Source organism: Rhipicephalus sanguineus, chromosome 7, assembly GCF_013339695.2.
Source record: "Rhipicephalus sanguineus isolate Rsan-2018 chromosome 7, BIME_Rsan_1.4, whole genome shotgun sequence".
NCBI classification, from domain to species: Eukaryota; Metazoa; Arthropoda; class Arachnida; order Ixodida; family Ixodidae; genus Rhipicephalus; species Rhipicephalus sanguineus.
In genome coordinates, this window is record NC_051182.1 from 146,757,351 (window position 1) to 146,780,735 (window position 23,385).

The window sequence follows — 23,385 nt, forward strand, 5'->3', positions numbered from 1 at the left end:
TATAACAACCCGACACTTGGAATTCGAGCTCGACACCACGAACTCAAAGCCGAACACCTTCTAACAACGACGTCAGCCTACTGAAGTTGCCTGCCATCAACTGTAATAATTACCGGCAGAGTGAGTCACCAGGTCGAAGGGCCAAGCCTACATGCACGCACCCAACTTCCAAAGCACAAAGATCGTCGAGCTTTTAAAAGGAAGTAAACAAGGCAGACTCGTGAAACATTTCATTTCTTTTTTTTTTTTCGGTTTAAGAACGGTGCTGCGTCCACTTTAACGAGCAATGCAGCATCGCACGCGTACATACATCTTCGACCGGTGAGTCGCAGGCTCATTGAAATGCAACAGGCGGGTTCCCTCCACGGGGGCCTTTCCCCGTGCATCTGTCTGTAGTGGTAATTACCAGGAAAAAGAAGCGAGCAGCGACACAGCTTTAGGTACACACTGGTTGCATGCTGTCTTGTCTTCTCGTAAAGGCAATGAGTATGACGACACAGGACAGGGTAAAACTTAAAAAAAAATCGAAATTAAATTTTTTGCTTCTTTGGAATGATAAGGCCTTCCTTAACAATATCCAGTGCCCTACACATTTCTTTACGTTTTGATTAAGCCAAAAGGACCAGGTTTTCGAGACCAACTGACGAGCAGCCAATCCTTTTCTCAGATCATGCACAACCTGAGCTTCCTGCCTCGAGTGAATTTTTTAAAAATCGAAAATCTCTGAGCTTAGCAGGTTTTTAAAAAGTATTCCGGCTACTAAAGGCACATGCTACACGCGTTGCATTTAGCAAGTCCACTTGCCTTGTGTGTGTGACGCGCATGGAGACGCGGTTTTGTGTACTTATCTTCAGTTTAGTTGCGCCTTCGTTGATTTTGTTGTGGCGGCAAAAAGGTATTCTCGTGTCGACCAATCGAAGAAACTGTTTAGGAAGCGCCGTATAATTGAAAATCGACACGCTTCGGCTACTAACAGAAACGAGACCGGGAGCACTCGTGCGAGCACTTCAGCAAGTAAGCTTTGTCCTCATTCCGCGTCTATGCAAGGACAAAATGTTACCTTTAGTCACAATGGCTGCACTTTGATTGATGCGGAGCTCCTGTAAACCGTGATTATGAGTAACTGTGTGTGCACAGAATGTGGAGGAACCGTGGAACTCATAGAGAACTCATTGGATCGTGTTCCTTGGAATGGAAGCCCTCAGAACTGCCACTTTTGAAACCGTCCTAACTTTCAAACAGACCTGCATGGCCCGAGTAAGCGTTCTCAATGCCGTCTAGCATGCCACTGAGGCGCAACACTGTGATATGAGTGGGTGAGCTCGACCGTCATCGAGAGTATTTGGCCAATAGAGATACAGAAGATATCACAAAACAAGCCAGGGAACCATGAAAACAAGAAAAAAAAAAGCGTAAAGCTGATTCGTGCGATGACTACATGGCAGGTTGCAATTACTTAAATTGTTTAGTATATCTTGTTTTTGAACAAAACATAAAATAAACTTGTTTCACTTTTTTGCCTTTTAATATCTCGAAATCAATTTTTTTGTTACATTTGCCCCATTATCAAAACAACTTGAAAAAAAAAATAGGAGGCTGATTTCTTACCAGAATAAAGCAAACATCAATACGAAGCTACTGAACTAGAATCATGTGCGTATGCGGAATAGTTTTCATTTTTAGGAGTTTTATTTAAAAAAATGATGACAAGAATTATTTGCTTTGCTAAAAAATTGCAAAAATGGCAACACTTGAAATACAATTGTAATTTGAGTTCCATTGCAAGAAGAGACACAGGCGAATAAAATGAAACAAACCTGAACACTTTACATGTAGCAGTTTCTGAGAAAATGGGTCTCAAGCTTTAAAATATATGGGAGGTACAGGGCCTACCCTGTGCCCTTAAGCCGACTGTTGGTCCGTGCAGAGCGAACAAAAACTATCATCATCATGAACCGGCACGTGCTCTCTTCTTCCTCTTCCACTTCGCTCCCAGAATATGTGCGCAGAACATTTATAGTTTATTTCACATGTACTACAGCTTACGCGGAAAGCCGCATATGCCATTCGAACCTTGCTAAAAGTTCGCCCTTTCTTTCGTTTTGAAATATTGTTGTCACTTTACTAGGCTTTATTTCATAGCAACACAATCTATTGCATTTCATCGTGGGGAAATACGTATGCCACTCATTTATCAGCCATCCAACATCATCAAAACCAAGCATTGAGAATAATAACGTTCAGTAGCTTCATGTCCAATGCATCATCCTTACTCTGTTCACATGGACTTTCATCATTTCAGAAACTGGCTAAATATTTTCTCGGCATTCTTATCTACAAATATGTGAATAGGAAAACTCCCCATTCCTTTACTACACTCAAGACAGTTTCCTCAGGCGTCATCGACTCGTTTTGCAAAGGCTAATAACTTCCTTTTACCGAAACCCAGGACTAATTATGGCAGGTATACCACAAAATTTTCATCTGTATCTCTGTGGAATTATTTACCTTTGGACATCATAAATAGATCCCTCGAAATGTTTAAAAGGGACTTGCGTTCTCACTTTTAAATTCATAATGCTTGATATTATATAGTGTGAATCTTATTGTATTTTTGTGTTAGTTTTTTCGTGCTTATCTGCACATTTGTATAACTTATGTTAGCTATTTCGTGCTTATCTGTACATTTTGTATATCTCATTTTTCTATCCTTACCGTCATAATGCTTGATATTATACAGAGTGAATGTTATTGCATTTTTGTGTTAGTTTTTTCTTCCTTATCTGCACATTTTGCATAACCTATGTTGGCTATTTCGTGCTTATCTGTACATTTTTTATATATCTTAAATTTTCTATCCTTACCACTGTTTACTATTGCGTTGTATCTCTGATATATGATTTTATAGATCTCACTCACAGTTTCGCGACTTTGAGACCTCCTTCTGTATTTGTTATAACACATGCAATTTATCACTTGTATTTCAATTCTAAATAAAGAAGTTCTAAATAAAAGAATTAAATGATTAGATGTGTCCGGCGTGGGATGCATTAACTCTGATGAGTGAGAGAGCGACTACAGCGAGAGAGAGAAAGAAAGGGAAGAAGACAGAAGAAATATCAGCAGCACATAGTAAATTGTATTGAAGCAACATTTTCCATGCGAAGAAATGTACGTCTTTTGCGTGCGTGTACGTGTTTTTTTGTTTTTTGTCTTTTTTTTTCTCACTGTTATCGCCACTTTGTATCGTGGTGATCAACACTTTGCATCGTAGTAATCACCACCGTTATATCATATGCTGACCATTTTATTTTGTAGATAATTTATTTTCTACATATGTATAGCTTTAAACATTACTGTTTTCATTTCTGTATTGCACCTGTTGCGAACTCCGGGGGGCAGAGGCCATCGTCACGCAATTAAAGGCTTCAGCCTCCGTCTCCTCAGGCAATACCTGAAATAAATTAAATTGAATTGAACGATGACGTCAGAGGATGACGTCATCACACCATTTTTCGCATCGCTGGTGTTGATGCCAACGGTCACTTTTCGTTTTGATGAGGCATCTAAGCCTTTGGCTTTAATAAATAAACAAATAATACGTAAAAAAAACTGAGACAGCTAGCTACCCACTAGTGGCGCGAAGACTGAAGAAAGAGCGGACCTGGTGGCGCTCCCCTCCTCCTTTCCCTCCTTCTCAACCTCACTTCCCTTTCCCACACCTTGCTATAGTATGCTATATATGGCTATACTATGCCGGTATCGTGTTCCATTAGTTTTGCATATCGATCGGTATTGATTGGTTATTGATCAGTGTGCATTGGCCCGATGAAGTCGAAATTTGCCAAGTAATGCTCATGTGGTTTCCTCAAGGTCGTAATCGGCATCGATTAGTTATCGATCAGTAGTGATTGGTTATCAATTGACTATTTATAGGTATTACACGTGCACGCAAGCTCAAACAAGCGTAGCCATGCCTGTAGCGGCAGTTTCTATGAATGATTCGGTGTTGAATGGTTATCGAATAGTATTGATCGGCTATCGATTGGCTATCAATCGGTATTACACGTGCATACAAGCTCAAGCGAGCATAGCCATGTGTTTGCCGCGCTTTTGGATGCGGCGACACCAGTAGCTACAGGTTGCCATAGCGGCGAGCCGTGTCGTCATCGCTCGTCGAGATTTTTCCAGTCTACGGACTACACATTACGCCGGACTTTAACAGCGGCCGCTATTAATATTTACCATTAAGTGCCGTCAATTCCATTGACAGCCCAAACATGCCAACACTATAGTGCATACCCCGCCCTCCACTATCGCAGCGAATCACACGCGTCTGTGGTGTTCATTCTCGCTCCGACATTGTAATGTTCATTGCGTGGTCGTGGTGCGCCCGAGGAACAGCGTGCTTACGAGAAGAGACGCCGAGAGCAGCGAGAAAGAACCTGCCCGAGACGCCGAGCGCAAGCGACGAGACAACGGCGAAGACGCTCCCGGTCGTTTTGCCGGTGCCAACGCGACTTTTCCGAGATACTTGCTTCGGTATAAAAGGGGCGCACCCTAAAATGGTGAGATGGGTAGGTAAAAACTTTATTTTTCATTTTGAATGGAAAGGGGCAAAGGGATAGAGATAGGGGGAGATGCTTCTAGCATGTGATGGTGTGATAACACCACACAATTGACACCACACCACACCATCCCATTCTTGTAGTAATGGTGTGATGCCTCCGCGCCTGCCGCACCACACAGCTTCGCGGGTCGCCCACCTTCACGGGGTGGAATGGCTCTGACCCCTTTATCCGACAACGTACAGTGACATTATTTTGCTTTGTTTCCATCGTAACCATCTTGTTAAAGGTCACGTGATTCGAACTAACCGTGGCTGGACGCTTGCAGTGGTTTGACGCTGAATTAAGTTCGAAGGACTATACACGTACAAGTTGCATCTTTGTTTGGGCTACTACAGAGGTCTTAGGGCATGGCATGCAAGAAGTACTGCAGAATTTGTTGGTTGTGTGAGCGCTTGCATTACCGCATTACAATGTTGTTTTCTAGCAAGGAAACGTCATGTTAAGTTGTTAATGATTTCAAACCGTCTGTGATAAAATAAATTTTTCTAAACACACCATGACATCTGTTGTACATATTGAAATAAAGCGGTTCAGCCGACGCTTTATTGCACCGAAAGCAAGATGGCGCCGACGAAGAAGACGCCCGAGCTAATGAGTGATGATGGTTATTTACAGATGAGGAAGATGAAGTCCAATTAATGCTTATTGGCATCACATTCAATACTCAAAACACTTTTAAAAAATTTTCATAAGATGACTTCTTGGCCTATCCCCCAGAGTGGGTATGAGCCATGCAGTAGAGGCTACTACTACTACTACTACTACTACTACTACTACTACTACTACTACTACTACACTAATTTCTCCCGTTGACGAAAGCGGCCAGCCTGGCCACGAATTACATTGTGGAACGCAGATGAAAGGGTTTGAGACGCAAAACGTGCACGACCTCTGTGCCGCGGCAGCGTTGGTCAGTGGGGGCATGAACAGGTGTGACACGGTAGTTCACCGGCGAGGTCTGGTCTATAACCTTGTAGGGGCCAATATAGCGAGACTCAAGCTTTTCGCATAAACCAGGTGTTCGTGCAGGCGTCCATAGGAGTACAGCGTCGCCAGGGCGATAGAAGACGACGCGGTGAGTGGCATCGTAGCGATTTTAGATGAGAAAGCATCTTATGCTCGGGGCAGTGTCCGTTCTGCGGAGTCCGCACCCATACTGCGCATGCGCCAACTCTCCCCCTCTCCTCGCGAGAGCGCGAGGAAGTGGGAGGAGGTGGCGTGAGCACTGCCTCCGCTAGTTCTCCTCTCCCGCTTCTCTCTCTCCGCCACAGCTGTGCGCTCGTATATAATGCGGCGCGCGCTCGCTCCCATTGCACTCTCCTTCGCAACGGCGCTACGGACGCTCGCGAAGCCGAACGCAAACGGCAACGCCAGCAAGCGTTGCACTCTCCTTAGCAACGGCGCTATGGACGATCGCGAACCTTAACGTAAACGGTAACGCCGGCAAGCGAATCTCGAAGCTGCGAGGCTGCGAAAGCGCGCGTTCGCTGTGCTTCCCTCGTTCTCTCTCTGTGCAACGGTGTGCGAAACGCCATGAACAACGTCGGTGCTAGTTGCAGCGGCAGCGTCACTGCTGCGGAGCAGAGGAAGGCTCGGGAAGCCGAACGTAAACGTCAGCGTCGGCAAGCGGTAAATGAAACGCCTCGACAACCACCGTCTCATAAGTCACATAAAAGAAACGGAAACTCGATGCGCACCCCCCGCGATGCTTTCGCATCCCATCATGGTTGCCCGTAGGGGGAGATGATGTGTAATTTTTGCGGGTCTTCTTGGCTAGCTTCGGTGTTTATACGGGCGCGACGACGTCATTGGGCAACCAGGTGCAGAAACTGGTCGCAAATGAATGGTGAAGAGTTGACGGGTCCAGAGAAGAAAGAAACGTCGAGTGATGAGGTTGGCTGGCGTCCGTATACTAAGAAAAACGGAGAGTAGCCTGTGGTCCGTTGAACAGACGTATTATACGCAAATGTTACAAATGGGAGAACCGCATCCAAGTTACGATGGTCAGCTTGGATATACATGGACAACATGTCGTACAGCGCGCGATGAAATCTCTCCGCCAAACCATTTGTTTGTGGGTGGTAGCTAGACGTTGTCTTGTGTACTGTGTTTGACGCTTGGAGAACTTCACTGTGCGTGCTTGAGAGAAATGCCTTGCCTCGGTCGCTCAAAAGAATGTGAGGGGCTCCGTGCCGTCGGTAGATAGCTTTCAAGAAGAAGGTTGCTACTTCGGAAGCAGTTCCTGAAGTGATCGAGGCCGTCTCAGCGTACCGGGTCAAGTGATCAACAGCGGTGACGATCCATCTCTTGCCGTCTGGGGTAGTTGGGAGGGGCCCGAAGAGGTCAATTCCGACGACAGAGAACGGCTCTGCTGGGCAAAGAAGTGATTGTAGGGTCCCGACTGGGACAGTATAGGCCGCTTGCGGTGTTGGCAAAGCGCTCACGAGGCAATATATTTAGCTGCGCTCGTGGAAAGACCTGGCCAGAAGAATAGGCTGCGGATGCGCTCGTGTGTTTTGTGGTAGCCAAAGTGGCCTGACGTTGGGTCGTCGTGTGAAGCCCGCAGAACTTCACCGCGAAGAGCGCGCGGCACGACGGGAACCCATCGACGGCCTTCCGGGTGAAAAATATACCGATAGATTACATCGTCTTCAAACTTGAATAGCTTGAGCTGTTTCCGTAGCCTGGCATTAGGAGAAGACGAAGCACCACTTAGGCGACTGATGATGTCACTGCAATAAGAATCGGCACGCTGGTGAGTGGAAAGCACTGAGCGACGGGTGGATGAAGGCAGGGAAGAAATGGATGTAATCGACGATGCGTCCTCAGTGCGGCCAATTTGACAAGGTGACGTGGCGTGCTCCGATGATGGCGGCAATGGGCATCGTGACAGAGCATCGACATCTTGATGCTTCCTTCCGGTCTTGCAAATTACGTCAATGTCTTATGCTTGTAATCGGAGAAACCAGCGGTCGCGAGGGGGGTTGTTGGCAGTGGTAGGGGCGGCGGCGGGCGGTTGGACCGGATGAGCTGGCACTGCGGGCTCATATTGTGACACGGTAGTCTGCTGGCGTAAGCGGCGTCCCGAACGGAACTCCAGGAGATATCTTTAGAAGAAGAGAGGTCGAAGAGATCGGAAAGCTCCTCCACCACTTGAAATAAAGTGGTTCAGCCGACGCTTTATTACACCAAAAGCAAGATGGCGCCGACGAAGAAGACGCCCGAGCCAATGAGTGATGATGGTTATTTACAGATGAGGAAGATGAAGTCCAATTAATGCCTACACTAAATTCTTGCATGTTCACCAAGTCATGTCTATTGTGTGAAAATATGTTTGTGATAAATGTATGTATCTTAGTCCCTAATAGCATGTGTTGGGGACATCCTATGGACTTGGACATTTATGTAAAAACGGTTCATGTACGTTATTTGTATGTCTTACTTGTATGTGCCGTGTACACTTAGTTATTTGCATGTGTTACTGTCTTCGTTGTATAGACACTGTACCCAAGTGTTCGTAGCATCCTACGTTGAAATAAAATTTTTCTAAACACGTCCATCCCTATCGGCGTGGCTGAACGCACTTACCGAGACAGTTTACTGCTGTGTTTCAGGGAGCACCCTGAATCATCAGTATATTTGTTCTAAACACGAATGCTATAGAAACAAATTGCAATTCCACACGAAGTTAATGGAAAGCCAACTCATTTGTCATCCAACCTGGCATAAGTCAACAAGATGTCGGCGTGAGCAAACGCGGGCGCCGCAGCGAGCGACGCGACCTTCGTGATGTCCTTCACTTCTTCGCAAACAGAGTGGTGATTATCACCTACAGGGGTGAGCCGTCACAGGTCGGTGATATCACTGTGACGATATGTGACGTCACAGATCGCCATAATTGTGACGTCACTTTGACGTCATTATGACATCATCGTTTGGTCAAAGGTGGGCCGATCACGGAGGCGGGGCGAAAACAAGTGAGGTGAAGAAAACTTGCAATGCCTCAGTTTCTGGAGTCAGTGCAAGGTGCACAGCGCTTTCGGAGGTGGGCGGCCGAGGATCAATACATCGATGGAGAAGAAAAAGATGGCTTTAGTCTTCGAGTGGCCTTAGGCGAATGCATAAGAAACCCTCTGAGTTTCTTTTTTTAAGAGCGAAGCTGTTCTTTGTCGAGGCTTTCATGTCCGGGGTCGTGGTAGCGGTGATCACGTGGCCTCGCAGTGTGACGAGAGTGAGGCTCGGTAGGAAGGGGAGGGCGGCGAGAGGCGAGGGCGAGTGCGGAGGATGTCGAGGGGTGAACCTCCGAGAAACGCGCCAACATAGAGTTTCATACTATAATACCTAGAGGGAAATCTGGAACTAGTGTGCATGCGGGCTCCTTGAGCGGCGCTTCAACCACCGTGGAAATGATGGGAAGTACACTCTTCGGATCTGCTTCGGATGGATTAGGTTCTTGAGATTCGCGACGCTTGTTTTCCGAGTTTAAAACAAAGCGATATGAAGTTATTTACAATTAAAACTTGCACCATTCTTTTGTACGTAAAACTAATTGCAAAAGGTTTGCGTAACCGTGAGATGGAAGTGGAACCTGGGCAAGTTCGACCACCAGGGTATGCATTGCTCTGCAATTGCCTTCTAGATCTGGCATCACGATATAATGAATTATTTTTTTACAAATAACACTTAAAACAAATGCGTTTGTTTTTCCCTCGAAAGTACGCATTATCTATTTATGGAAATAACAGTACTGTAGTGAGTGAGAAACACTTAGCGTGTCGTCTGCTGCGATGCCAGTTATGTCTGTCCAAGTGCTCTGCCCCCAACGCACCTCTCGTTTTGTTGTGAAGCCATGTCAGAGGAGCGTGACGGTGCGTTTACTTGGCTTCGCCGTCATTTTGCAGCCGGTTTGAACGAGTTTTGGCAAGACGCGCTTATCAAACAAACGTGAACTCTATGCACTTTCCTGCACTGGCATGGGACGCTACATCTATGCGCAGCGGTGAGTGCGCGACGCTTTGCTAAAACTGTCAAATACAGCCTGTAGAGCTGCAACGTCGCCGCAAACCAAGAGATCTAGCGGTCTTCAGCCTATTTTAACAACAAAGACACTGCTTTAATGCTGTGCAAGGCAGCCCACCTCGGCAAGGCCTCGGGAAGAACGAAACTGAAACTGTAGAAAAAGATCTGTAGACAATTCGCTAGCTAACGCAATCCAATCCGAAACCTGTACTTCTTATCATTCCCATGGTGGTAGAACCGTGTTCTCTGGTAGAACGATCGCAACACCAGTTTTCTCTATAGGTTATGTTATGAAACTCCATGCGCGCCAAGATGGGGTGACAGCGAAGCGCAGTGAAGTGTAAAATAGCGTGTCAATGGCAGTTAAGGAGTTTGCGCTTTCAAGATGGCGAAGATTTCTCATTATCCCGATGGAAAAGCCGCCCGCCGTGAGCGTCAGGACGCGAGAATGGGCATGTCGTCGCCGAGCCAACCACGATGTTCGCGCAAAAGAGACCGATGCTAAACGCCAGTGAACGGAAGACTTGAAAAACGTATAAGTACGATATAGGCTGATGAAGGACCGGCATAAGCTTCGCTGTTTCGACAGTGCTCGCGAAGGGGAGCTGGCCGGGTTTTTAGATGCGAAGCAGCTTTTGCTCGGGGCTGTGTCCGTCCTTCCATTGGCGACCGTCCGTTCGGGAACCATGTGTGCTGGCACGCGCTAGCGCGATCGGGCCTGTGTAAGGGGCTGGGTAAGACGCTGTGGCCTTTTCCCCTTACACTCTCTCAGCAATCATGTGATGGTGTCGGGGAACGAGATTCTGCAGACGCGCGATGAACCCACGTGCTCCCGGGTGGCGTGGCGATGAAGCTGCGTGCCGTGCTCCAACAGTCGGGACGAGTAACAGCAACAGCAAATGAAGTGAATTCATGGTGTGCTCCACTTGCAAGGACGCGTTAATATCGGACAAGGTGCCGGTGAGATGGTGTAATTTTTTTTTCTTTGCTGGTGTCGTGGGCTTCATCAGCAACGGTCCAGTTGTCACGACATGCTCCACACTTTCAACATAAATGTGGCACATGAAAAACGTAATGACAACTGAACCGTTGCTGACGGAGCCTAAGAATCAATGCACTACCCTTTCTTGCACGCTGTATCTTAAGACCTGCGTAGAGGTCCGAACGACGGATCTAACTTGTGCGAGTACATAGTCATTCTAGCATGATTGAACATCCAACAACTGTGAATATGTAGCTGCAAATTGTTCTAAACGTGTTTCCTTTAAAGAAATATTTGCCCCAGTGATAGCAATGGCTAGTGTTGGGTGGGTTGCAGTGGCGTGGCCAGTAATTTTTTTCGAGGGGGTTGCTTATGCCCGCTTCTTCTTCCTTTCATCCCTTTAAAATTTATGAATGTTCGTGCGTGTGTTTGTATGTGTGTGTTTGTATAAGCAAAATGGAACATTTTCGGAGTTGGGGGTTGAACCCCTCTGGCTACGCCAGCGGTAGGTTGTAACGAGAGAAAAATTACGTAGACCCCCCTTGACACGTGAGTGCATTATTAGCACAAGGAAGACGACGAGAGAAAGGGCAGGGAGAGGGTGGTTGAGCTATGGACGAATGCTTGTTGTTGTGACCGCTGCAGTACGTGGCTGATATTATTAAGGAGAAAGCTGTACGTCTTACGCGAACGAGACCTTAAGCGAAACGCTGGCGTGTTGTACAAAACTCGCGTGATCACCCTCGCGCCTCGTGGATCGAGGTGGCCTGCACCACCACTGTGGCACTGGGGTGCAATCTTGTGTAAAGTCCCCGAACAATAACCAAAGTAGCGCCATTAGTGCCAGTGTACGGGCACCTCCTCTCTCGTGCGTTGTAGATTGCAAGTGAATTTAGTTGAGGGGCGAAGCTCGCGGAACATGGCTTTTGGCCGGAAAGATGGGCTTGTGCAAATGTTCCGCTAGATCGCACAAGGGCGCTGTGAATCCAAGCGGCACACTGGGATGGATGGATGGATGGATGGATGGATGGATGGATGGATGGATGGATGGATGGATGGATGGATGGATGGATGGATGGATGGATGGATGGATGGATGGATGGATGGTTGAATAACTTTATTGAGGTCCTTCGGGGCGCGCGATAGCGCGCAGTGGGAAAGGTCCGCGAAATACAGCATGCGAAAGAATAACGATAAATGCGACGATGTAATGTATATATACAAAAGCAAGTGGCGTAATTTCGTGGTGTCCGAAAGTGCGAAAGCGTGAAAATGTATGATACGTAATCAATGAGTACACCAAAGTGCTCGGTACTGATTGCAGCGCCCCTGCAAACTGAGCGGTGCTAAGAAATCGCTATAATTTTCAAGCGTGAAGCACTAGCTTTTTTGAAGGGCGTGCAAGCGCCATCTTGTTTGTCCTCTTCTGGGTTGTGTACTCGATCGGTGCACGGTGTGTGGTCGACCGCGCTTGATCCTGCATGCGCGGTTGTTCGGCAAGCTTCGGTATGACGAGCTGCTGTGCCAGTGGTAGCAAAAGCAGGTACAACAGAAGACAGAAGCTGTTTTCACTAGAGTGGAAAAAATCCGTAGTTTCCCGTTAGACGTCCTAGAGGCGCTGCTGCAACTGCTAGGAAATGAGGCAGAGGCGAAGGGACGCCATTTGTACTACTTTATATTTTTCAGGGACTTCAATCTCGTACACGTTCTCTGACAGAACGGAATGCTACGCCACAAGAGAACGAGAGGGAGCAAACAGTGAATAGGCGACCTGAGGGAATTCAGAAATGCTTTCAACGCACGAAGACATATAATTCTTATAAATGAACATCGAAATTGCGAGGCATTGTTTTTAAAAGCTTGGAATTCAAGAGCGCGATGACTTTAACAATTTATCTGTGCTAACGCCCTCATTGGGCACTAAGTGGTTTCGCAATTTCACGAATAGTTCGCTGATGGTGGCTGGTTACCATTTTTGTAAACTATCGGCGCGGGATTGGGTTAAGCCAAGCAGAAAGCAGGCTAATTTGATTCGCCGCCCGAAAGCCCACGTTTCGATCCAATCCAAGTCGTCCGGAGACCGTCTCATATCAGTTCTATCGGACGGAACGGTGTCTCCGTCCGTTCTGTGCCTATTCTTTGCCTAGGAGACGAGGAAATGATTGACAGCACTGCCTTTTCCGGTTGCTGTTCTCCCGTCTGACCGTCAGACGCGCCTCGACCAATCCCGCGCGGCGCTTGGAACGGTCTGTCATAGAACGTGCACGATATTGCACCCCTGTTCACAGTTCTTACAGCTTAGAATGCTTCGACCAGGGGGGTGGCGCGTCTCCTGACGTAGCACATTTTCTCACGCAGAATGCCGCAGATAATGGAACACAACTGCTAATATAGGGGCCGTCATTACCAGAGCGCTTCAACGTACCCGAGTCCAACGACTACGGCCTGGTAGCCAGCTGGGTAGCTGGCCTGGTAACCGGACTGGTGGTAACTGGACGGCTGATAGCCAGGTTGGTAGCCGGTCTGGTAGGTGGTCTGGTACGGTTGGGCGAAGCCGGTGTGGTACGTGAGCGGGTAGTCAGGGTACACCAAGGAGTACGGGCTACCCACAGAGTAGCTCGTGGGCAGTGACGTCACAGACAGGCAGAACAGCCCGAGCAGCAGCATCGCAGAGATCTGCAGCGAATTAATATGAAAACATTTCATAAACAGCTTGAATTGGCATTGCGTGAGGACGAAAATACGCCTGCTTAGGGCAGGGAGTGACCGCAGATCTGAACCATGAGGTTGATATAACTATAAGAATAAGAATGAGGTGGAGTGCATTTGGTAGGAGTTCTCAGATCACGAATGGCAGTTTATCCCCCGAGAGAAAGGTATATAACAGCTGCATCTCACCAGTACTTTCCTATGAGGCAGAAACCTGGAGACTTACGACGACAAGACTTACGACGCAGCGAGTCATGGAAAGGATAGGTGTAACCTTAAGGGACAAGAAGAGAAAAGAATAGGTCAGGGAACAGATAAGAAGTTTGCGGGGATAGCGTGGCCGCAGCAAGCACAGGACCGGGTTAATTGGAGAAACATAGGAGATGCGTTTTCCTCGGCAGTGGCCGTTGTCAGGCTGATGATGAAGGATGGTGTTAGTGTTGTAACAGCGGGTAGCCTACATTGGGAAACACTAGTAATCAGTTAATCAATGGCGTTACCCTATACAAGCAACCATTGTAATCCATTTAGTCAATAGAGAGAGAGAGAGAGAGATAATAAAACGAGAGAAAGGCAGGGAGGTTAACCAGAATTGTAGCATCCGGTTTGCTACCCTTACTGAACTTTTTGCGTGCCAGTGGCCTATTGAATAGGCTTTAGTATTCCTACAGCTTCCTTTTGTTTACATTTAGTTAGTTAGTGCTAACATTAGTTAGTGCTGGCAATACGCGAGTGAACACTGCAGTTAGCTAAGGAACGCAGCTAATCGAAACAAGATTAACTCGGTGCGACGTTCAAGAGATCATCCTATCCTTTTGACAAAGAAGGTGGATAAAGAGGTCTGGAAATACATGTTCTCGAAAAGCGAAGTTTTGTAACACCATTGGTAGACACGTCCTAATGAAACCAACATGAAGCCAAGGAAGCTACAGGGGACATTACTTTTAGTATTTAACTGTAGTGTAGTAATTAGGATATAAATGTGAAGAAGTTAAAGTGGACGAAGAGACAACTTGCCGCTGTTAGAAACCGAACCTAGAAGCTTGAGATAACGCGTCCGATGCTGTTGCAATTGACCTACGGCGGCGGTCGTCCTCCCGTTTACTTTATTGGGTATATGTCTGTGAATGTAAACATTCGAATGCTTGGCGCTCAAGTGATAGAGCATCGGAAGCGTTGTCAGAAGGTTGGAGGTTCGTCTCCTACCGGCGGCAAGTTGGCGTTTCGTCCACTGTGATATCGCTACATATATATCATAATTACTACCCTACAATTAATGACTTCACCGTCCTTGGCTGTATTCTCGGTTGGTTTCATCAGGTTGCGTTTATCAAAGAAAACGACCCCTTTGATCAATTCACGAGTCTTGCAGAATCACTCATGAATGCTCCCGACCATCTTTACTAATTTTCTTTGTGGGCAAATTTCGCGCAGACCCACTCAGGTTCACTACGGTCGCACTCGCTTCAACTGAGCTTTGGGAGGCGTGTTTGTCGTAACAAGTGGTAACAGCGCTTTACATTGAAGGCTGGCTGAAGCATCCGCTCGAACGCAAAGCCCGAAGGCAACGGTGTGTGTGTGTGTGTGTGTGTGTGTGTGTGTGTGTGTGTGTGTGTGTGTGTGTGTGTGGTGTGTGTGTGTGTGTGTGTGTGTGTGTGTGTGTGTGTGATAAGCGGCCGTGATAAGAATAGCGTGTGAAAGCCTCGCCTACTTATACACTATATACTACCAGGATATTCCTGCACGGCACAACCAACAAGGTTTAGGTGTCCGCCGCGCTCGTACAGGGGTTACGGTGCTCGGCTGCTGACACGAAGGTCGCGGGTTTGATCCCGGCGGGAGGGGTTGCATTTCGATGGAGGCGGTATGCTAGAGCCCCGTGTACCGTGCGATGTCAGTGACACCGGATGGTCGAAATTTCCCGAGCCCTCCACTACAGCATGCCTCAATAATGATATCGAAGTTTCGGCACGCAAAACCCCAAATATTAATTAACAAGGTTCACGTGCACGTTAAAGAACCATAACTGATCAAATATCAATCGGGAACATTAATCTACGGCATGCCTCAGTACGCTATCGTGGTTTTGGAATAGAGCGTGCGAATGAGTTTTTCTTTAGAGAGCCGCGAATTGTGTGGCAAAATGGCGTACGTTTCGTCCCACGAATGTCCTTTTTGCGGGAGTTGCAAAACATTAGGCGAAAAAAAAATGTTGAATAAAACCTGTTACTTCAAGGTCACCCCGTGCGCAGATTGGATGGAAAAGAAGAACGGAGGCTCGAAAATTTAGTTAGTCCTCAATGAACATGAAAAAGTTCGAGCGTGCTGGGAGCTGCCTCACAAGGCGAACCAGCGTCGACGACTGGGGAGTTATTGCAAAAAAAAGAAAGAAAACGAGAAAGAAAAAAAGAAATATGGAATGGCATTTCGCCACGTACAACACGTGCCTAATAAACCACCTGTCGTTTCCTTTTAATATACGCTAAGCATATCGGGCTTGCTCAGCTAGTCGCGAAAGCTTGCGACATATAATAAAAATGGGCCCGACAGAACCATGTAAGTGTGTACGCACTCTAAGGAAAAAAAAAGTGTCCTTTGAATACTTTTGTGAGGTCTGACTTGTCACGTATATGACTCCTTAGAAAGGGTCAGGGGCACTCTCTTTGGAGATCATTATTACTGTCTTTGGAGAGTCGCGGGGCCCAAAAGAGAGTTAACTTGTCTCTCTAAAGGGAGTGACATGATGGGACCCGAAAGAGTTAAACATACTCTTTTTTTATTAGAGAGTGTATGCTTGAGCTGTGTCGTCTGGAAGTTACGATTTTGAGTGACGAACAGCGTCTGCGGCTCTTCAATCGCGTTGTTCGAGGAATCAGCAATTGAAATGAGGCCGTTTAGGGAATCTCTTCTATACGACTGCTGGTTTGTAGCTGAAGATTTTGAAAGATACATGCAATCACAGAAAGGCAAATGAAAAATAGTAAAAAAAAGAAACGCGCGAGCAATGTGGTAACCGTGTCCTTGACTGCGGAAGGCCGCGACGCAAAGCGAAACGCGCAACACGTCAAATGTGTCGTAGTTTTTTTATGCATCTTCTTTTTTTTCCTCTCATCCCTGAATAACGATCTCTCGTCGACGACAACGTCATTTGTACCGGGTGCATACGTGAGGAAAGGAGATTGAAGTGAGGCTGCTGAACTCTTGCGTTCACCAGTCTATAGACTACAAGGGGGTGCACGGTATCTGTGGGCGTATCGAGGGGGGGGGAGGCTGCTTGGGAAGCTCGAAAGCACCACCCCCCTGATAAATTCACACTTTGTATGTGCATATATGCTTGCACACACACGAGCAAACGCACTAACATGCATAAAGTGGTGAAGTCGGAGCTTCCCCACCCCCAGCCCCCTTGCCCCAGAAGCAACATCTGGCTATACCCTGGTGGTTTACTATGTGCCCGTCACGTTTTAATCGTCGCGGTTTAAGTTAGACTTCGTATATGACGTCTCGCTAGGTCATAACATTGCGGCAGAAAGCTTAATCATCGCTGTCTTTTCAACATACCAATCGTAACAGCCCGGGTATCAACTAACGGCTAGCTGTAACGGTCGAATGACGGCGATAACGAGTCCTGAACAGTCTCTTCTAGAATAACAGGGCAATAAATTAATCACCTGATAAAGTATGTGTGGGGAAAATAACGACGTCTATACTCCACCCGATCACGCTGATAGATGGACGAAAGTCAGAGGTGAAAAGATAAAAAAAGCTTTACGGCGGTGACTCCAAACCAAACACCTTCGACAAACAAACAAAGTTGGCCGAGTCAGCGAACTGATCTTTATATCTGTTTATGTATTTTCCTCAACCGATGGTGTGAACAGCAAGCGCGAAGAAAAAAAAAACAACAAAAACCAGCTGACAAGCTGAGCCATGGTTGTTTAGGCAGAGAAAAAGTACGACAATAAAAAGCGATCCTTTGAAGTACGCGTGCCTGGATGCCTTCCTATGCGATTACCGTTGTCTATTTCGAAAGTCAGGAAAGGTTGCGCCATACCCACGCAGAGTTCAGCGTCACCGGATTTCTTAATTGATTCCTCGGTGGCTCATAGGCTGCTATAAACAAAAGTCATGGTTTTTTGCTGTTATTTTTTTTTTTCATCTGTAAACGAACTTGGGCACGGCCCTGGTAGGTGAGGCATCGAGAAGAGAGATGCGGCCGGTGAACGTCCGCACGACTTCAAGGACGAGGCCTTTTCTAAGATTGCATCGCCGGAAAAACAAATCGTGCCTTGCCGTACGTGCGGCGTTTTTAACGACTCGCGCCGCGCGTCACAAGTAGTATACGTGTCTTAACTCGAATGCCTGAAGAATCCATCATGGTTGTGCGCGGCGGCGGACGCTGTAAACCAGGGGTCTCAAACTTACCTCGGCTAGCGGGCCGCATTCACGAAACTTAGTCCCCGGCGAGGGCCGGGACACTGCAGAAGGTTGAAGGGGGGGGGGGGGGGTTAACAAAATTTCACCTAACGCTGTCATTTTAAAGAACGCTTTTCTCATATCTCACATGTTGATAATTTCTGAAGGGGATTTGGCGTCAGGCATCGAGAAACACATCGATACCGATCTCCACAGCGACTAAAATATGGACGCCGATTATGAAATATGGAGGTTTTGTTCCACGGTTATGTTTCAACACATGGTGACCGCATGGGGTGCTCACGAACCAAAAAAAAAAAAGAAGAAAAGAAATGTTTAAGACCAGTACCGTCTCTGGAGCTTACCCGAACAAAACGTTATCAATCGCAATAGGCGAGTACATAATACGAGTACCATTTAGTAAAGTCACAACGATTTTATTCTTTGTGAAGCCGCCGGCCGCGTGCTTGAGACCAGGGGCGTAGCCACGTTAGGGCACACCGGGCCCGTGCCCCCCCCCCCCCCCCCTCCCGAAATTTTTTTTTTGCCATAGCATACAGAGCAGAAAATGACACTCGACCACATCTGCCTGCTCGTCCCCACTACAGATCAAGGAGGTGCCCCCCCCCCCCCCTAAAAAAATTTCTGCCTACGCCCCTGCTTGAGACCCCTGCTGTAAACCACTGGTGTAGCCAGGGTGGCGGTTTTGGGGGCGTGGAGGGTTCAAGCTTCCCCGCCACCCCGAAATTTTTAAGTGTTGCATGTACACATGTACACACGCGGACATACGAACAATCGCAAAAACGTACATAAAGTGTGGTTGAACACTGCTCGTTAGATTCCATGAATAAGTTCATTATTTAGGCCTATGTGCAAGAGAGAAGCCTTGCATGGATATTCTTTACACGCATCTGAGAAGCCTAAAACGAAACTTTCCTGAGGGTACCCATTAATTTCATAATTGCGTCATCCCAAATGATCCTCTGTCATTCGACTGTGACATACAAGCTGAAGGTCGGTGAGATTAGAAGGCTTAGGCTACGTCTAATGAGCTCAGGTAGTTCTTTCACGGAGTCGACGTTAACTATTTCGCAGACAGTATTACACATTCTCACAACTTCTACTGCGAGGCACAGCAAAGGGAACAACACACAACTTTTTTTTTTTTTGTCAAATGTGTTTAAGGAGAGGTTTATGCCTAAATGTGTGGCTCCGGTTACTTCTCTTACATAATAGTTTGCATCGTGAAGTCGTCAATAACCACAAAACATTAACAAACTTACATATGAATGGACATTCTAATTCCTAATCCCGGTACTACGATATGATTGTCCGCGCGACAGCAATGTTCACACGTCATAAAAACTTGGAGGACGCTTGAGCTTCGCCTTCAAGAGTAGAACGCGATAGCGTAACTGGGCCCCGTGTGCATCGCCTTCAACCGCGCCCCAAGGAAAGGAACGCTTTGTGCGAGTAAAATGAGCCGTTTCAGACTATCCTAGAATGCCTACTGGAAATAAAGTTGCGAAGTGCCCACTACGCCCTAATTCTTTTTCCTTTTGCAAATTAGCCAAGTACCCGCTACGCGTCCGTAAGGTACCGCGCACACCTACGCAGCTGCATACTTTCTGATGGGTGGGCACCTATAAAACGGCCAGTCATTGCGCAATTCACATGTTTTGACACCTGGCGCGATTTTACGATTCTGCCACGCAATATTATATGCGTGGCAGAATCCTCTCACTACATGACATTCTTATATCGTTTTTTTTTACGACCGCAGTTTAAAGCACTGGCGTAGCTCTGTGATCAACATTATTAGATCGAACGGTGTCCCGTCATCACTTTCGACAGAGAGATACCGAATTCCAGGGGGGTCTAAGGGGAAATCTTTTTTGATGGTACGCTGCAGTACGTCCCATAAAAGCACGGCATCCCAGCAGTCGAGGAACATATATATGGTCTATCGTTTCTACTTTTCTGCATATTAAGCAATCGGCTTCCCATGGCACAAACATGCCTTTTTCCTCCAGCCAGGGTTTGACTGCAATTGTACCTGAATGTAGTTCAAAGAATAATGTTTTCATTCCTGCAGGTATCATCATTCTTTTGACCCTTTTTATTATATTTCTCCATCGACCCCCAGGGTACATGGTTCTATACAGCGGTGCAGGTGGTAAAACGTCACAAAGGCCTTTGTACGATTTCTTCCGTGCCACAGTGGAAAGATAATCGAGCGAAAAGCGAGCGGACAAAAAATTAGTAGCTAAAACTACTACTTTTAGAAATCCATGTAAGCTTCCAGGCAAATATTTCGCAAATACAACAATGTTCGGCCTCCGTTTGCACAAGCGAAGCTGGCACACAGTGCGCAGAAAAGGGTCCTGTACATTGCGTAAGGGCAGAAAGCGATTGACAATCTGGCACAAAACGAGGTGTGTCAATCCCAGCCACCCATTTCTAACTCGCAAGAACAAATTAGTCCGACTTGTCCTTTCCCAAGTTGACCCCCACACGAACACTGTAAGAACACGGTGAAATTTTTGGATGTTAATTCTCGAACAGCGAAGAACCTGAAGCCCATACCAAATCTCACTGACCCAAAATAAGTTACAGACAGTTGCTCTAGAAAATATTGACCCTTTCCACCCATTCCATTTGTTCGTCCTATCAGGCAACTCAGCAGCCTGTTCCTGTCAGTATGGATCACTGTCCTAGTAGTGATGTAAGGGCGCCCCGAGATATTTCACGGGCTTGTTAACGAAAGGGATATTAGCAAAAAAATCACAGCATATCCACGGAGTGAATGATGATGAGTGGGCGAAGCTGCGGAGGTTCATCGGTAAACCGTGAATCTTCCGTGAATTCTGCCCAGTACATCATCACCGACGTGAGATCGGGCGCGTTTATACTAAAGGTTCGATGAGTTATGACGACTTGCAGCTCACTTTAATTTTACATGTACGCTGTGAATTTTCATTGTTTAGAAAACCATTGCTTTAGAAAACACCTTGCGTCTTTCGTTAAGCAGCTGGCGTCTTTTTCGTTTTGCTTTAGAAACATCTGGCGTTCTTTCGTTTTGTTTTTACAAAACATCTGGCGTCTTTCGTTGGTTTATTTCATCAATCAACGGCGTTTTGAACAAAATTTTTATTGTTTAATCACGCACAGGAGAAATCTCGCCAGGCACTACCTTGGAGGTAAACAATGGCTGCTAATGGGAATGAGAGACAGAAGAAGTCGGCTTTTAGCTAACACTTACACTTCTACAGAGACAGAAGAATTCGGCTTTTAGTTAACGCGCACGCTGCGAATTTTTTATTGTTCAACAACGCACAGGAGAAATCTCCCACCGGCACCACCTTGGAGGTCAAAGGGTAAGACTTGTTACTCACTACTACGAGCACGACGAGGGACGAACGGGTGCCGCCTTAAGGAGCTTCGCCCCTAAAAGTTCTGGGTTCCCGGGCCATCCACCATACACTCCACAGCATATGGAAGTGCAGGATGGTCATATACGGCACGCTGATGTGGACGCCCGTCCGGCGCGTCAATACTTCAAAGAAAGCGTAACCAATTTTGTTGAAGGAGATAAAACTTTTTGAAGATGTTCCCGATTGGTTAGATCGTGTAGGGCTTCTTTTACAAATGAAGGAGGTTTAGAGTGTCCTCATTAGTCCCATTATAGCACTTCCCTTTTTTTTTCCTGTCGATCCCTCTCCCTTTTTGCGCAGCCAGTGTTTGTATTGTAAATAGCGTTCCTTTTGTCTTTGTTATATGTCAAAAGCAGGCAATAAAAAAAAAAACTAGCGTAGCTCTGTGGTAGAATACCTGCTTGCCATGCAGCAGGCCTAAGTTCGATTCTCAAGTCGGACCGAAGATTTTTTAAATTATTTATTTATTTGCACCCATCTAGAATTTTCGCTCACGGGTAACGCCAATTTTTCACTCACAACCGACGACGCCGACACCAAAATTTCTGAGAAACGAGCTCTTTAACACTATCGCGTTAAAATGCGCACACGCCCGAATATGGCAATTATGTCAACGATCCAATTCTAAACCCGAGTGGCCCGGCAGGGACATCACGCGCGTGAGGTCACGTAGCCGCGGAGAAACCGATGTGCCTATCTTAAGAGAGAATTGCCATAATGCTTCTTGCAAAAGCCTGTTCTAGAAAGCCAGGTCTTCATTACGTCAGCCTCAGTGTCAAGGGCAACCAGAAAGTCATAACCGACGGGCGGTGTCAATCAACAGCCTTGAACGAGCACCCGAAGGATTGGCACGATCTGACCTCGAAATTGCAAAAGAAAAAAGAAATCAATAAAGTCATGTAGATCAAGGCTCAACAACGTCTGCGCAGGGGCATGAATGTGTACACTGCGCATGCAATCAGGACAGATAGCATCACTACAGTATACAACGTCATGGAAAAATAAAAGGAGAGTTCTCCTCCCATTCGCTTCGCAACAAAGTCAGCATTGTTAACGTGCAGTTGATAAGGAACGGGTTGCGGCGGTGGCTACCTCGCAACAGCCAGACGCGACTCTCCGAGACCGTGAACCTTAGAGGCGTCACTGATGACGCAAGCGTGCGAGACCACCTTAAAACCTTATCTTTAAAACAGGCGATATATCGACTCCCATCGCACGGTCTTGTGAAATATATAATAAGTGCCATGTCCCACAGAGTATTCGGAATCGGCTGAAACCAGGGCAAGGCGGGGTAATGAAAGTTTATGGGCCTGATGCGGACATCCCGGCCTTGAACTCCAAAGACGCGAACTTAATGCCGAGGCCAGCTGTTCTTTGAACAGGAGAGGAATTGCTTTGTACAGAACTGTCAAGAAAAAAAAAACAAAAGGAAGAGAAAGCTACGTTGTGTTGACTCCGACTGGCACTGTCTTCTATTAAAAGAAAGCTAAACGTCGCGTACCGTATTTGAAATGAGCTCAAAATATGACAGTGTCTGAGCGGTGGGTGGCTCTGTTGCAAATGAAAGGTGCAAGCCCTCGTGACCCTGACCTTCTCGAACCCGAGGTGAGAAGAAAAGAACTGTTTGGGATGCAACGGATGGGAGGCTTACCGGAGAGTGCATCGTGGGTGTAATATTGAGGTCGCAGGTCTTCAGTGTCTTCAGTGGTGTTGAAGGGGGTCGAAGTGGTGGGAGAGTCACTCGAAGGCGACGCTGACTCACTCGGAATTTCAAAGCGAAGACGGGAAAGTCAACGGAAGTTTACGGCCGAGACTACGTGACGCCGCAGGAGTTCCTTCGTCGCTGCCAACCACAGTGTAGCGGAGGATGACTTTGGTTTGTCGCTGGGGCCTTCTATCCGGCGGATGCGTTCTGGTCATCCAGTTTTGTTGAGGCCCTCAGGAAGGGGACGCTGGTGTTTGCGCCGATGTTTTGATTATTTCGTCGTCATGGGGAGGCGGGGAGCGACGCAACCGGACAAACCTGCACGCGGTCGTCGTCTAAGGTCACTGGCTTCTTGTCTCGCTCTGACTTGCGAGCACGTAGCCCAGCTAGGTAAAAAAAAAAACAAAAAAACGCTGTAACTGAGATAAACAAAATAGCAAAGTGAACGAAGATTGCGTGATGGGTTCATAGGGGTTCAAGAAAAGAGGA

At 46.9% G+C, this 23,385-nt stretch overlaps 1 protein-coding gene across 1 annotated transcript in view; it reads right to left on the bottom strand.

Moving 5' to 3' along the window:
• The window catches only part of LOC119400204 (uncharacterized), a 31,223-nt gene extending 8,315 nt beyond the window's left edge, over positions 1–22,908 (bottom strand). Inside the window, exons 1-2 of the mRNA XM_037667207.2 lie at positions 22,843–22,908; positions 13,058–13,308 (exon numbers count right to left, since the gene is read on the bottom strand). Of these exons, the coding sequence (XP_037523135.1) occupies positions 13,058–13,308; positions 22,843–22,854 (263 nt within the window). The 5' untranslated portion in view covers positions 22,855–22,908. The remainder of the gene's footprint in view (positions 1–13,057; positions 13,309–22,842) is intronic.
• Between the last annotated feature and the right edge of the window lie 477 nt (positions 22,909–23,385).